Below are 14058 nucleotides of genomic sequence, written 5' to 3'. Positions count from 1 at the left end.
AGAGATTTCTATAGAAAAAAACAACTGTCATCCCTGTTTGTTTACCCCTTCTAGCTGAGAGACGACTGCAAAGGACAGAAAAAGAAAGCACAGAGCACAGAGTCTGGCACTGCAGCAGGGAATAATAAGGGAAAGAGGAGCCGCAGGAAGACTGAAAATGTCTCCAGGTAATACACACGCACTTAACCAAAGCAACACTTTATGTTTTTAAAGCTCATGATGAAAGATACCTTAAGAAAAATCTTTGAAGTTTAATATAAAAACAAGCAGAGGCTCTCAGTTAACCCAATAATATAAAACCATGTGTTGTTTTGGGGGGGTTTTGTTGTTGATTTGTCTCCTAATTACTGTTGTAGCGCTCCTGAGCACAACATGCAAGTAACACCAGAGAGGGAGAAGGAACCTGATTGGAAAACTGTGGACTTTGTCAGTGGAACCCGCAGCAGGAACCGCTCCACCAACAGCTTCAAGACAGAAGCACTGAAGCCTGTGCAGACTGCTGAGAGCCCACTCAAACAGAACGGTGGGCACAAATAACTAACTCGGCCGTTACCGAGCTTCCTTTAAATGAAGCTACTTTGGTGAGGAAAGTCGATTCTCATTTCGCTGGCCTTTGTTCCTGCCAGGTGTGTGTCCTGCTCGCACTCGGAAGAAGTGTACTCCAGAGCGGCGCGTGGGCAGCGTGTGCGAATCAGGCTCAGACTCAGGCAGCTCATCGGGCAGCGTGAGGGCCAGCAGAGGGAGCTGGGGCAGCTGTAGCAGCACCAGCAGCATGGAGGGAGACAAGGACGCCAGTGCCCGGACACACCGCTCCACTACCTCATCTAGAAAAAGTATGGGGCGCTTACCTTCTCTTGAAAAGAAACCCAACTCAAATTGTTGTTGCAGTGCTGCTTTGTTTGGGTTTATAGTGGTGCTGTCTCTGCAGCCAGCGTCACACTTTCTCAGCCTTTGAGTGAATGTGTGTAATGTAGGAAACTAGTCAGTAAAAGTCTTCTTATAATAGATGAGAACTGTAGTTTGACACTTTTTAACATTAGTCAGTTTGTTTGTTTTTCCAGGGGACTCCATGCAGTACAGTGTGTACCCAAAAGAGGTTGACAGCTACCAGCCCATTAATGCCAACTATAAGACTAAAAGGTACCACAAGAACTGGTTCTGATTATTATAAGTATAAAATTTCTTTCTTTTTTTAGTCTTTTTTTGCCAACTTAAACAAATACAAATGTATCAGTCTGTAATTTGTATTCCAATGACTTTGTCAGAGGTGGTCATTCATGTGTTTTTGTTTTGTTTTTTGCTGTACTTTCTTTACTGGATTTAGGTTATCTTGTGGTTTATTCAGACACAGTGTAAGTCGTAACTTTTGCCTTTCCTCTGTTCAGCATGAACAGCCTGTACCATAAAGACCAATGCCAAAGCCAAGAGTCCACCAGGCCCAGCTTCACCTCAAGCTTTGCTGCTGCTGTTGCTGCAGGAATGGACCAGAACACGGGTAAAGGCTTAATCATTTATAGCAAAGGCACACTTTTTGAAAAGGCAAAATGTGCAGTAAACTTGTCTTCAACCACGGTTGTGCGTCACGTCCGTTTTCGTAATCGTTATCATGTCCTCTCCTCACAGATGTGACAGGTCAGTATCTGCCTGAAGATACATGGTCAGCTCCACCCATCCCCCTCACCAGTGAGTTTAGATACAACGCCACCGAAGCAATGCGCTATATACCACCAACCACCGCATCATACCGCGGGTGAGTATTTGAAGACGTTATGGAAACACTTGGTTAGTGGCGCTTCACTCAGTTCCAGTAAATGAACTGTCTGCGTGGGTCTTTATGATGGCACCAAAGAGAGGGCTGGGGTTAGTGGAGTCTAAAACAAATCTAGTGTCCATAACAGACTCTTAGATTCATGAAGTGATTAAAAATCATTAGTAGAAGTGGAGAAAACTTTATAAATGTGAATATAAAGCGGCTTTTCACCTGTGGATAATCTGCATATTCATCTCAAAAGTTTGGTGTTCCTCAGACCTTCTCTGTAAACAGCATCCCTAACTGAGTAAGCACATGCTTGAACATCTTTCCTCTGCTGCTGCACTGCATATTTGCTTTTCTGTAGATTAGTGTTTCGGCTTCTTTGACTCTGTTAAATATTTCCTCCTCTCCTGCAGGTTACGTTGGAATAGTGCCAGCAGCCACTGTAACAGTTCCTATAACTACCCTCCGGAAAACGGCTACATAGGTACGAGCTCATGATAAGCACTTTGAACCAGTTATGTGTTCCCATTGCTTTGTAGAAGATCAGCTATATAACACTGCAACCAACAAATAATGCAAAGGCTAAACGTCACTGCTGGTTCAAATCTGAGTTGTTGTTTGTTATCATTTTGCAGGTAATGGAACTTTTACAAGTGGTTTTCACAGTCATGAGGGCCAGAACATGCACAGCAATCAGACCATCTGGAGTGACGAGCAGCCTCAGGAATCGCCCTCAACCTGGGACACAGCAGCCTGTGTGGGCAGCAAGGTGACGCCTCATAATACTCAAGTCAGATGGTTAACGCGGGGTTCTTAAAGTTTTCATGACTCGGTGCCAATTTAGGGAGAAAGCATCTGGGTGAGGGCGGCAAAGGAAAAATGCATGCATTACACCACAAAGCTTTGTTTTTAAATGAACAGTAGCACTGTAGGACTTTTTATTTTCCATCATGCCTGTGATAGTCTGAGAAGTCAGTAATCGGTTCATTTGCAGATATTCTGTTTCAAAGTACAGATGTTACTATGACTTCATGGTTTTACATCTTTTGCTTCAAAGAATGGTGGTGGTTATTGGTAATTGTATTTTTGTACCATTTCCAGTGGCTGTTATAATTACTCACACTAATTGTACTTGGAGATATTATTTTATGTCCAGTATGTTATATATGACAGCAGTCTTTCTTAATGATTCCTTTTGTGATATATTTTCTATACACTGGGGAAAAATGTTGATATTTTTATAGCACACAGGTTCTCTAAATACATTTCCTGAGTTTCACTAACCAGAGTCAAAACACTACTTCATGATTCATCGTGGTGGTGCAAACAAATGACAGTAAAATTACCTGAAATCAATGACTTCAGCTGCAGTCAGTCAAGGGGAACAGAGTGGAAGTTATTGGTTTTTGTTTTTTTTTTTTTTTTAAAGAGAGAATATTTATCATTTTTTCTGCACCTTGTAAAGTGACTTTTTGTTTGCTCGCTATCATATCTTTATATTTACATTATTCTGATTACATGTTTATAAGGGGTGGGAGTGGCTCAAAGTGTTATATTAACAGAATAAACAGTAAAAGATGGTATGGCAGCTTGTGCAACCAAACCAGCCACTGCAACTACAGCAATAACTGAACTGCATCAACTAAACCAGCCGCGAGGCTTATAAATAAACCATGTAAAGATGACACATAGAGGGTTTCAGTCCCCTAAAGCAAATACACAGTTGCACTTCTGTAAATTGGATACATAAAGCAACACAGTGAAGTTTTGTAGCACAACTGGGTGGTGTAGTTTGCCTTACAGTACTGCAGAGACATCGTTGTGCTATAGGTATAAACAAACAAACCGTTTTATCTCTGATAAGCTAGAGATGGTTAAGATGCTGATTCATCCATCAAGATTACTCTTTAAATAAATGTGCGATGGGTGATAAAACCCAGTTGCGGTTCCAGTTTAAACTTCAAACTTTAGATCAGTGGTGTCAAACATAAGCCGTGGGGATTAGAATCGACCCAGCAAAGACTTCAAGCCGGCCCACTGGACAGCTTTAGAAATGTGCACAGATTTTGAGCTTTTAGCTGTATTTTCTGAAGTTTTACAGCTTTTCCTATTGATAAAGACCCATCTTCCCCCCTTGACATTCACACTACACCAAAGGAATAAATATCTAATAAGTAAACGATCCTGATTTTCCACTTTCTACTACTTTTTTTTCTACTATTTTGTTTTTTTGTTTAGTTTGTTTAGTTTCGAGCTGGGGCTCAAACCGGCAACCTTCCGATTACAAGGCGAACTCCCAACGATTGCCCCTAAAAGGGTGTTCCAACTTCAGTAGATTCACACTCATCAGCCTACCTGCACAGGTTTACACCACAGAACTGGAAATGAAATTCCCATTGTTGATCAGGAGGGAAAATGTGTACCCTTCCTGGTCATGGAACAATGAACCAGCTGTTTATCCTCTCATGGCTATTAAAGGGTTTGTGGGAATTTCCACAAACAGTCTAATATTATCTTTGTGAAAAAGAGCACGGTGGCACGGTGGTTAGCACTGTTGCCGCACAGCAAGAAGGTCCTGAGTTCAATTCCAACATCAGGCCGGAGTCTTTCTGTGTGGAGTTTGCATGTTCTCCCCGTGTTTGCGTGGGTTCTCTCCGGGTACTCCGGCTTCCTCCCACCGTCCAAAGACATGCAACTTGTGGGGATAGGTTAATTGGATAAACCAAATTGCCACTAGGTGTGAATGTGCGAGCGAATGTGAGTGTGAATGGTTGTCTGTCCTTGTGTGTTGGCCCTGCGACAGACTGGCGACCTGTCCAGGGTGTACCCCGCCTCTCGCCCCATGACAGCTGGGATAGGCTCCAGCGCCCCCCGCGACCCTGAAAAGGAGAAGCGGAAGCGAATGGATGGATGGATGGATGTTTAGTTTGTTTTTGTTTTTTGTTTTGTTTTGTTTTGTTTTGTTTTGTTAGAGAGGGGGGGGAAAGACATTTTAGATGAATTCATGAAACAGTTATGTTATAATTACAGGACAGTCTGGGCTATGAGCTACCAGAGCTGTAATTTTACACACTTGTGTAGTTTCACTGGTCTGGCTGTATGTGGCCCACAGTGTAAAACGAGTTTGATGTCCCTGCTCTAGATGTAAGCTGGATGTGTGTCAATGGATCAGTGTAATTACACCTCTGACCTCTACTTCCTGAAAATGATCAGAAGTCAGAACATGATGAGCTCTGTGTGGAAATAAGGAAGCAGGGAATCTGGGTTTAAGAGTATGTTACTGTATTTAGGATAGAATCAGCTTCTCTTCTGTTTGTAGTCTCTCCGTAACACTAAGGGGGTGATGCTTTGATTTAATCCTGACATAAAAGAACACACAGTGACAGACGACAAATTTAGCTCCTTTCAAATTAAAACCCAGTTCACATCTTTCTTCAGGTTCAGTCATTTTAGGTTTAGTCATAGTTGCGTTCTACAGAGGAACATGTTTCCCATAAACCAGTCTAAACAGACAGGCTCACATGCAAGCTAACAGGCTGGATAAGAGAAAGGGAAGTTCATCTTGGAGACGGGAGAGTACAGGAGACTGAGTCACGTATGTCTTAACTGAGGGTAAAAAGAGGACGGGGGTATTGCTCTGTCATATAGATGTGTGGAGTCAAATACCCCGGATAGGGCACCAGAAAGTTAAAAGAAGAAAAAGAGGCATGCTGCTACAGCAGCTGGTTTATTTCCACCAGTCTGTGTGGCAGAAATTAGCAACACGATTAACACAAAGTCTTTTGGTCTTTTGTTGTTGTTTCTTTTAATCCAGCATCCTGCACGGTCATTTATTTGTCAGGTTGGCTACAAAAAGAAAATGAAACATTAACTCCTTACCCCTTGAAATCCTATTAGAAGTAACCCTCAAAGCGCTTTCCTGAACTGAGTGGTGACTCATATTTCAGGCTGCTTATAAATCAAAATAACTGGGTGGCCTCTGCCTATGCAGCTACCCTTGGAAAAATCCAGATACCATTCTAATGGTCGTTAAACCAAGTCTTTATTGATATATACTGAAGTGTCATTGCGTAAACATCTGCTGACTGACTCACTTTGGTTCAGTAACACTTCAGCTAGATCTTAGAAACTTACTCAAATTCTTTGAGGTATATTTGTAAGACAGTGTAGAAGAGAAGAGGATTATCACATATAACTCATAAAGATGAGGCGAAGTGTTGCCGTCTTTGCTGAACTGGAAAGGTCATTTTGTTTTTGCTAAAAAGGAGAGACAAATCCAGCCAGGTCGTCACTGTGGGGAACAGATGGTATCAGAGTGCAGTGAAAGGTCAGGTTGGAAACTGTCGACCCCTCCTGACAACGTTTTTCCTCTCTTCCGCCCCCACAGCCATACTTCTCGGGTACCCGCAGTCTCTCCCCCATGTCCAGCCTGTTTGGATCCATCTGGACGCCCCAGAGCGAGCCCTACCCGAGCCACTTCCAACCCGAGCGATCGGTCCCGGTGTCCCCCATCACCCCGCCTCACTCCCCCTTTAATCGGGAGCCAGTGGGGGCCTGCGGACCGCTGCAGTACTCCAGCTTCAACCCTTTCGGACCGCACATGAACTTGGACATATGGAACTCTTCATCCAACCGCAGCTCCAACTCACAGCTCTCCAACGACTCCGGCTACTGTGGAGATGTTTAAAACAAGTAAATACAGCAGAGCTTAACTATAATTGGAAACTTATAAGTCAAGAAAAGGAAATAAAAAAAGAATGTTCTTTTATCATTCATGGGGAAAATGTGAATATTGTTTTTCTTTTATGTTCCCATTTTCAGATGTTATATGTTGTGAAAGGTTAAGCATTTGTTGTATATTTTTCTAGCTGTTTTGCAGTTTTGATCATAGAAAATTAAAAAAAAAAGTTTTGTACTTGAACTTCATGCGTCTTGTTTTTTAATTGACTTATTTACTTAATTTTCCTTTTTTTATTTTTTTTACTTTCCTCTGACTTTCAGTCATTTGAATCACTTTTCTGCCCCTGGCTACAAATAATGAGTTTTACTCAGCTGAGCCGTTTTGATTTCTAAACGCACAAAATATTTTAACTAAAACCTACTTTTGGCTGCTTCCTTTTTCACAGCAAGTCACCATAGCAGGCAGGTCCACGTTAGCTTGTGCAGATTTGTGGGTGTGGGGGGGAACTGCCATCAACCCACCTGGCCACTGGATGTTGGTCAGCACAGGCACCAAACTTTGTGAACTCAAATGAGGTGGTGTAGGATTTTCAAATGATACCACAGATTCTTCTACCAAATATCTGGGATTGGTTTGTGTATTGGTGATTTGGATCCTCAAGGTCAAAGGTCAGGTTTTTGTGAAAGTCTTGTGAATGCAAAAAGACCACATTGTATGTTTGAGGTAAATTGTCACACAGTGAATAAGATAAGACTTTATTGATCCCACGGCAGGGAAATTTGTGTGTTACCCCAGCTCAGGTACACATAGCAGAAGAATACAAAGAGTGTGCCAGAATATAAAGTCAAGAAATACAAAATAAATCGGATAATACACTATATACAATGGTAGCTGAGGTTCTATGTACACGAATACACAGTATGTGTTGTGGAAATATGCAAGTAATAAATTTCTATTACTTATATAAATTACTTACATAGTATAGACATGTACATGCACATACACCACACTCACTAAATATATACGTGCACACGCCGATCGATAGGTAGATATAAAATATCCAAGTGGCTCAGAACATAAACTAGCAATTTGTCTTTCCTTTTCATAAACACCCAGGAAAAATCAAATCAAAAATGTGTTTGACCCATTTATGATTCGACCTCTATATGATCCAACTGCTAGGTGTATGCAGACATCTGAGATCCCTCAGACTACATGGATATCAGGAGGATCTAAGGTTGTGTCCCTGTGTGTGTATATACCTTAAATCTGAAAAAGATGAGAAGGTGTAAAATGTAAATTTAAGCACTTAAACACTTCTATGTTAGAGTTTTATTTATTAAAACTCTGATGGTGCATTGTAAAATTTCTAAATATAATTTATACCGATGTTAGCGAGATGTTTAATCCACTACACTGGAAATATTAACAAAACTAAACAAAATGTACAACCTAACACCAAACATGGACACGCACAAACACGTAATGCAGTTAGAGTAACATGGGCGAGCCCGGAGAACGGCATCTTTGCTGCTGTAATCTTACTGAGCACAACAACTTTTTTGTGGAAGTCCACATAAACCTTTCCCATCATGCAGGAAAAAAAGGAACAGGATTTCCCGTTCTCTAACTCTCTCATAACTATTTTAAAACTTCAGTAAGTCATTGCCAAATACACAAACATTTATATTTGGTGATACTTAAATTACATTTTATTTAATTCTTTTATCATAGCCAATATCACCTTTCACCAAACAACAATGCTGTTTGTTAGTGTGATTATAAAATTCATTTTCTTTATTTTATCACAGGAGGCTGGAAACCTGTCCGAGGTTGGTTAAAAGGTGGCGCTGACACAGATTTACCCCATTTCAGGTGGATTACCTGTGCTTTATTTAACTTTATCAGGTGTTATTTATGAAAAACAGCCCAATCTGTATCCAATCTTCCATTTAGACCTAGGTGGAAATGTATGATACTCTAAACTCAACACTGTCTCACTGACCATCACACACATAAATTCATACGCTGGTTATAATGCAGCACGCACAAGCTGACAAAGGCAACCTAAAATATAATTAATATAACATTTATGTTATCACCGTAATGATACACATTGCTTTTCTGTTCAAATACATACATGTTAGCTCAATGCAGCCAATCATATGGCAACAACTAAATGCATTTATACATACAGACATGGACAAGACGTACTCAAGTTCCCAGTGTGCATCAGACTGGGGGAAAATATCTCTAGGGTTTACAGAGAATGGTCCAAAAAACAAACTACTCAGTCAGTTCAGTTCTCTGGATGAAAATGTCTTGACCCCTGATTCAGGGGTTAGAGGCAGGGGTGTTATAAATAATCAAAACAAAAAAAAATAGACTAGGTGAAAAACTTTTGTGAACTTGGAAAGCTAAGGCTACGTCCACACTAATGCATTTTCGTTTGAAAACGCATCTTTTTCTCTCCGTTTTGGCCCCCCGTCCACACTGAGACGGCGTTTTGAAAACGCATACATTTCAAAACGGAGCTGTCCCATCGCAGTGTGGACACTCTAAAACGCAGACTTTCTAAAACGATGACGCATTTTAGTCATGTGATGTAGTCATGTGACCAATTAAACAAAGATAGCGGAGGGCATTATACGGCAGTTGTTTTGATTGCTCTCAATTTTGATAGCCCTAAAAAAGATTAATATCAGTTTGTACATGCTCCAGATAGCTTTCCTTCAAATTATTTAATTCTCACTCGCTTTTGCGCATGCGCAGGACTGGAACGTAAGCGCTTTGGGCCGTTTCAATGTGGACGCTCAACTCTGTGAAAATGACTGAAAACGCTAGTGTGGACGTGGAGTGTTTTCAAATCTATCCGGCTAGTGTGGACGTAGCCTAACTCACCTGATGAGGCAGTGATGAAGGTGTTTATTGAGACTCTGAATCTCTAAGACTGTGAGTCATCAAATTTCGAAAACTTTTTGTTTCAAATGTCTGCACTGATTTCCCAAATCTTACCTCTCAAATATCCCCTCCAAACAAACTAACTACAAATAACATTAAAATTATTAAAAACGAAACATTTTCAAACAATAAAGACGAAGCTGAAACGAGAAACCCCACTCTGGCAACTAAAGCTAAACTGAATTAAAAACAAAAAGTCTGAAATGAAATGCAAAAAAGTTCTTGCCGCACTTTGGGCCCCTTAGTACATGAAGCATGGCTTAATCACAGCCATTTTCAATGACTGCTTCCAGCAGGATAATGCAAAATGGCACAAAGCTTAAATCATCTGAACCTGATTTCTTAAACATGGTAATAAGTTCACTGCACTCAGATGTCTGTTGCTTTATTTCTGGATCTCCACTTCCTAATGTGACAGGATGAATGTATGAGATAAGGAAATAATCGAGCCACAAATAAGAGAAGTGGTAAAGGACACTTTCACATCAGTCAGTGTCCTGACTGTGCAGGAGGAGGACGAGACATTTCATCTGTGAGTAAGACAGCGAACATATATAAGTATATATATATGTGTGTGTATATATGTTCTGTGCTTGTTTAGGATGTCTGCTAAAATTAGTCCACGCATTAGCATTAGAGTTCATTTGATGATCACTCAAACAGTCAAACTGTAATTTCCCGACCATGTGACTTTATAACATTAGCACGAAGCCTCCAGCTGTGCTCCAAAAGCTGTTAGCATGGCTGTTTTTCATCATTAGATTGTGTCACACCAGCACCTGAAAGAAAAGCTGTGAGTTAAATTTTGTTTTTGTTTGTGTTTCGCAGGCACTCAGGAGAATAAGTCATGATGTTTCTCGTGTTTGTCCTGTTAGTATCTCAGTGCTCGTCGCTCACCAGTCAACAGTGTCACCACTGTGAACAAACATCCTGCGACTGCTCGAGCCAAAACCTTCGGGAAGTCCCTGCAGCCGCTTCAAAGCTCATCACTGAGCTCGATCTCTCTTTTAACGCACTGGAGACGATAATGAAAGATGACTTTCTTTCATATGCCGCTTTGAGGGCTTTGTTCGTGAATAACAACAGGATCAAAACCATCCATGAAGACGCATTTCACCCACTGATTCATTTGGAGAAACTGGACTTGTCCTCAAACCAGTTGGAGACTTTGTCTTCTGGTTGGTTTCAGAACCTGATTTCTCTCCACTACTTGAATCTTTTGGGAAACAAATATTCAACACTTGGTCAGGGAAACCTTTTCCTGCCACTGAGGAGCTTGAAGACCCTCCATTTTGGAGGACCTTTCCTTCAGTCTGTCAGTAAAAGGGATTTTTCTGGCCTTTTTGGTCTTGAAGAACTTGTTTTTGAAGGAAATCATCTGCAAGTGTATGAAAACGAAAGTCTGAGACAAATTGGACCCATTAGCCATGTAACACTTAGTCTCAATGGAGTATTTCACAGAGATTTAAGAGTAGTACAAGCTATATTGTTAGACGTTGTTCATCCAAACACAACAGTGACATTCACTGACACACAGTTTGAAAGACGTTTGCAAATGTTCCCACTTCGTGTGGTCATCGAGCGTGGTGCTACAGGTCTTAGTTTTAAAAATGTGAACATGTCTGTGTCAGCTTGTGTACAACTTATGAATATTTTTTCGGGCTCTGATCTGACTTTTTTTGCTTTTGAAGATTCACAATTCTTTGAAGATGAAGAGGAAGTCTTTCTTGTTGACATAAACCTGAAAGGCTTGGATGTCATCGTCTTCAAAAACATTGATATTAACGTGTTCTACCGTGTTCCTGAACTCCATTTCATGCAAAATATACTGACTGTAGTAAGAAAGGCATCTGTGATAAACTCCAAGTTGTTTGCCATTCCTTGCCAATCCACTATTCATTTCTCAGGTTTGGAGTTTTTGGATATCAGTGACAACATAATCGCAGATTTTACACTTATGGAAATGATGTGTTATGGCATCGGTGTCCTTCTAAATCTCCACACACTCAACATCAGCAGAAATATTTTGTCTTCAATCAACAGCGAGCTTTTCACTAAACTAGTAAAGCTGGAAAACCTCGACATGAGTGGAAACTCATTTGACAGCATGCCTTTGACTTGTTCCTGGCCAGCAAGTCTCAAGTTCTTAAACCTTTCGTCAACTTCTCTTCCTGAGGTGACATCCTGCCTACCACAGAGCCTACAGATCCTCGATTTATCCAGAAATAAACTGACTGTCTTTAACATTGAATTGCCGCTTCTCAAAGAGCTGTACATCTCTGGCAACAAGCTTGGAAATCTTCCTGATGGGCATTTATACCTCAGCCTCGCAGTTCTCTCCATTCAAGACAACAACTTGGCCAAATTCAACAGTAAAAACCTGCATGATTACCAGAGCCTGAGGGTTCTGGAAGCTGCTGGCAACCCTTACGTCTGTTCATGTGACTTCGTAGGCTTCGTGACAAATGACTTGATGAACCATAAAACTGTAGTTAGAGGCGACTTAAAGTCTTACATCTGTGACTCTCCCGATGCAGTGAGGGGGGAGAGAGTATCAGACGTGAAGCTGTCAGTGTTTGAGTGCCACACAGCTTTAGCGATTTCTTTGCTCTGCTTAGGCATCCTGGTGCTGTGTGTGCTCATTGCAGGTCTGTGTTATAAGTTCAGAATTGTGGGGTAAACGAAGGTGACCTGGGTGGAGACAAAAAGCTCGACTCCCAGCAGTCGAGTTCTGACAGAACTTTGTCAAAATCAGGCTGTGGAAAGTGATGAACTCTAGGACGTACCTGGAGTCGCCTCACCATGAAGATCAGATTTCAGCGTTCTGGCAAAGTCTGAGAACAGCGATTAAAACATCTGAAACTGATAATAAAGACAATCTATAAAAGGGTTTATACTTACAATTTTGATTATATTCGTAGCGTAAAGTCACTGATGTTGTAGCACTTAGACTATTATATTTTATTATGATATTTTAAGAGTATTATCAAAGACAGCATGACCTATTTTGAATGTTATTTGGTCAATCTGTTTAAAAGCTCAAGTATTCCTTTCATTTGACAGTAAAAACAAAGTACAGAAGGCTGTATACAGATAATTTTGGAATCTCTTAAAACTTGCCCTTGTATTTCTGAAATCCTTTAAAAATCTTTCTCTTGTTATATAAATGTGCTAAAAAAAAGCTTAGCTCTTTGTACATAACTTGGGTTGGAGCTACATATTACTTATATATCTTTCAGTATTGTGCTAACTTAGTTTGAATGGTGTCAGGAATTGCTCTTTTCTTTCTTTTTAAGGTTTTTTTCCCTCCATGAATGCATGTACTCTAGTGGAGGCTTACATAAAAACTAATGAGAGATAAGTGAGTGGTCTATTACAGGTCATAATTGTTTTGTATACAATAAAGATTAAAAAAGGCAAAGTGATCTTTTTGTTTTAGTTCACTGGAATGTTTCACAGTTATCATAAGTACCACAACCTGTAACTGAGACAATTTATGTATATGTGAAAAACTCAAAAGTGATGATGTAGTCAGGTGCACAAGATTTTTGGGCAATGACACATTTTGTGTTGTAATTTTGTCTCTGTGCACCACTACAATGGATTTAAAATCAAATAAGGCAAGTGTAGAGTTTCAGCTTTAATTCAAGGCTTGAATAAAATTTATCACTTTAACTGATTAAGAATTACAGTCATTTTTATCCAAATGGCCAATTTTCAAAAGAAATTGGAAAAAATATGATTTTTTTTATAATAAAGATTGTTTTTAATACTTGTATGAAAGTTTTCAGTCAGTAATTGCTGGAAGGGTAGAACCCGTTGACATCACCATTTGCTCTGCTTCGCCTTTGGTGCAAGCCACCATCAGCTGCTAACTGGTTGTGAGTCTCTGCCTTCAGTTTGTCTTCAGTAGCTGAAAAGCATGTAAAATGTAAATATAAGCAGAATGCAGTGATTTGCAAATGCCACAAACCATTATTTTGTTTTTATTTTTAATTCATATGAACTGAGGCAAAACGAAAACTGTTCTGTCGTCAGACAAAACAAAATTTTTAATTCTTTTTGAAAAACTTGGATCCTCTGCCCTCTCCACTGAAGATGAGAGACTATCCAGCTTCTTATTATTCCCAGTGCAAAACTCTGCATCTCTGATACTCTGTGGATGCATCAATGCATATGGAATTGGCATCTTGCACATCTGGAAAGACATGTGCCACACCTAAAACAGCAGCAGAGTTTAAGTGCAGTTCAGTCAAACCATTATAAAGGTTAATAAGAAGTTTTTGTGGATGAAGCTGTATTTCCCTAATGGCATCTTTCCACAGCAGTGTTCTGCTTTTACTGACCGCAACAACTTTTTTTTGTGGAAGTCGACATTAAAACTTTACCATCATGCAGAAAAAAGTAGAACTTGAATTTCCTGTTGTCTAAATGCTGACATGTGTCAGATTCTCTGCTCTTAAAATGTTGCAATCTTGGTCAAAATAAGCAACCTGCCAAGTCCATATTGATATTACTGTTACATAACTATTTTAAAAACTTCAGCAAGTGATTGTCATATACAAAAACACTTCATGTCACCAAACAACAATGAATGCTGTTTGTTAGTGTGATTATAAAATTCATTTTCTTTATTTTATCACAGGAGGGCTGAGGTTGG

At 40.1% G+C, this 14058-nt stretch overlaps 2 protein-coding genes across 4 annotated transcripts in view; both read left to right on the top strand.

The window, feature by feature from the left end:
• tmem131l (transmembrane 131 like) overlaps positions 1-6677 on the top strand; it is a 30812-nt gene extending 24135 nt beyond the window's left edge. For all 3 annotated transcript variants that reach the window (XM_039613407.1, XM_039613408.1, XM_031729786.2), the window contains exons 26-34: positions 55-167; positions 357-523; positions 627-833; positions 1062-1140; positions 1386-1495; positions 1624-1750; positions 2170-2240; positions 2392-2525; positions 6144-6677. In XM_039613407.1, coding sequence (XP_039469341.1) covers positions 55-167; positions 357-523; positions 627-833; positions 1062-1140; positions 1386-1495; positions 1624-1750; positions 2170-2240; positions 2392-2525; positions 6144-6443 — 1308 coding nt within the window. In that variant the 3' untranslated portion in view covers positions 6444-6677. The remainder of the gene's footprint in view (positions 1-54; positions 168-356; positions 524-626; positions 834-1061; positions 1141-1385; positions 1496-1623; positions 1751-2169; positions 2241-2391; positions 2526-6143) is intronic.
• A 2555-nt stretch (positions 6678-9232) lies between these two features.
• LOC116312408 (toll-like receptor 2) lies at positions 9233-13022 on the top strand. Its single transcript, XM_031729824.2, has 2 exons — positions 9233-9930; positions 10227-13022. Exon 2 carries the CDS (start codon positions 10246-10248, stop codon positions 12076-12078), a length of 1833 nt encoding a protein of 610 aa, XP_031585684.2. The 5' UTR covers positions 9233-9930; positions 10227-10245; the 3' UTR covers positions 12079-13022.
• The last annotated feature ends 1036 nt before the right edge of the window (positions 13023-14058 follow it).

Source organism: Oreochromis aureus, linkage group 6 (genome assembly GCF_013358895.1).
Source record: "Oreochromis aureus strain Israel breed Guangdong linkage group 6, ZZ_aureus, whole genome shotgun sequence".
In the NCBI taxonomy this organism is placed as follows: Eukaryota; Metazoa; Chordata; class Actinopteri; order Cichliformes; family Cichlidae; genus Oreochromis; species Oreochromis aureus.
The sequence above is the reverse complement of the archived record's forward strand: the minus strand, read 5'-3'. Positions and strand labels throughout refer to the sequence as shown.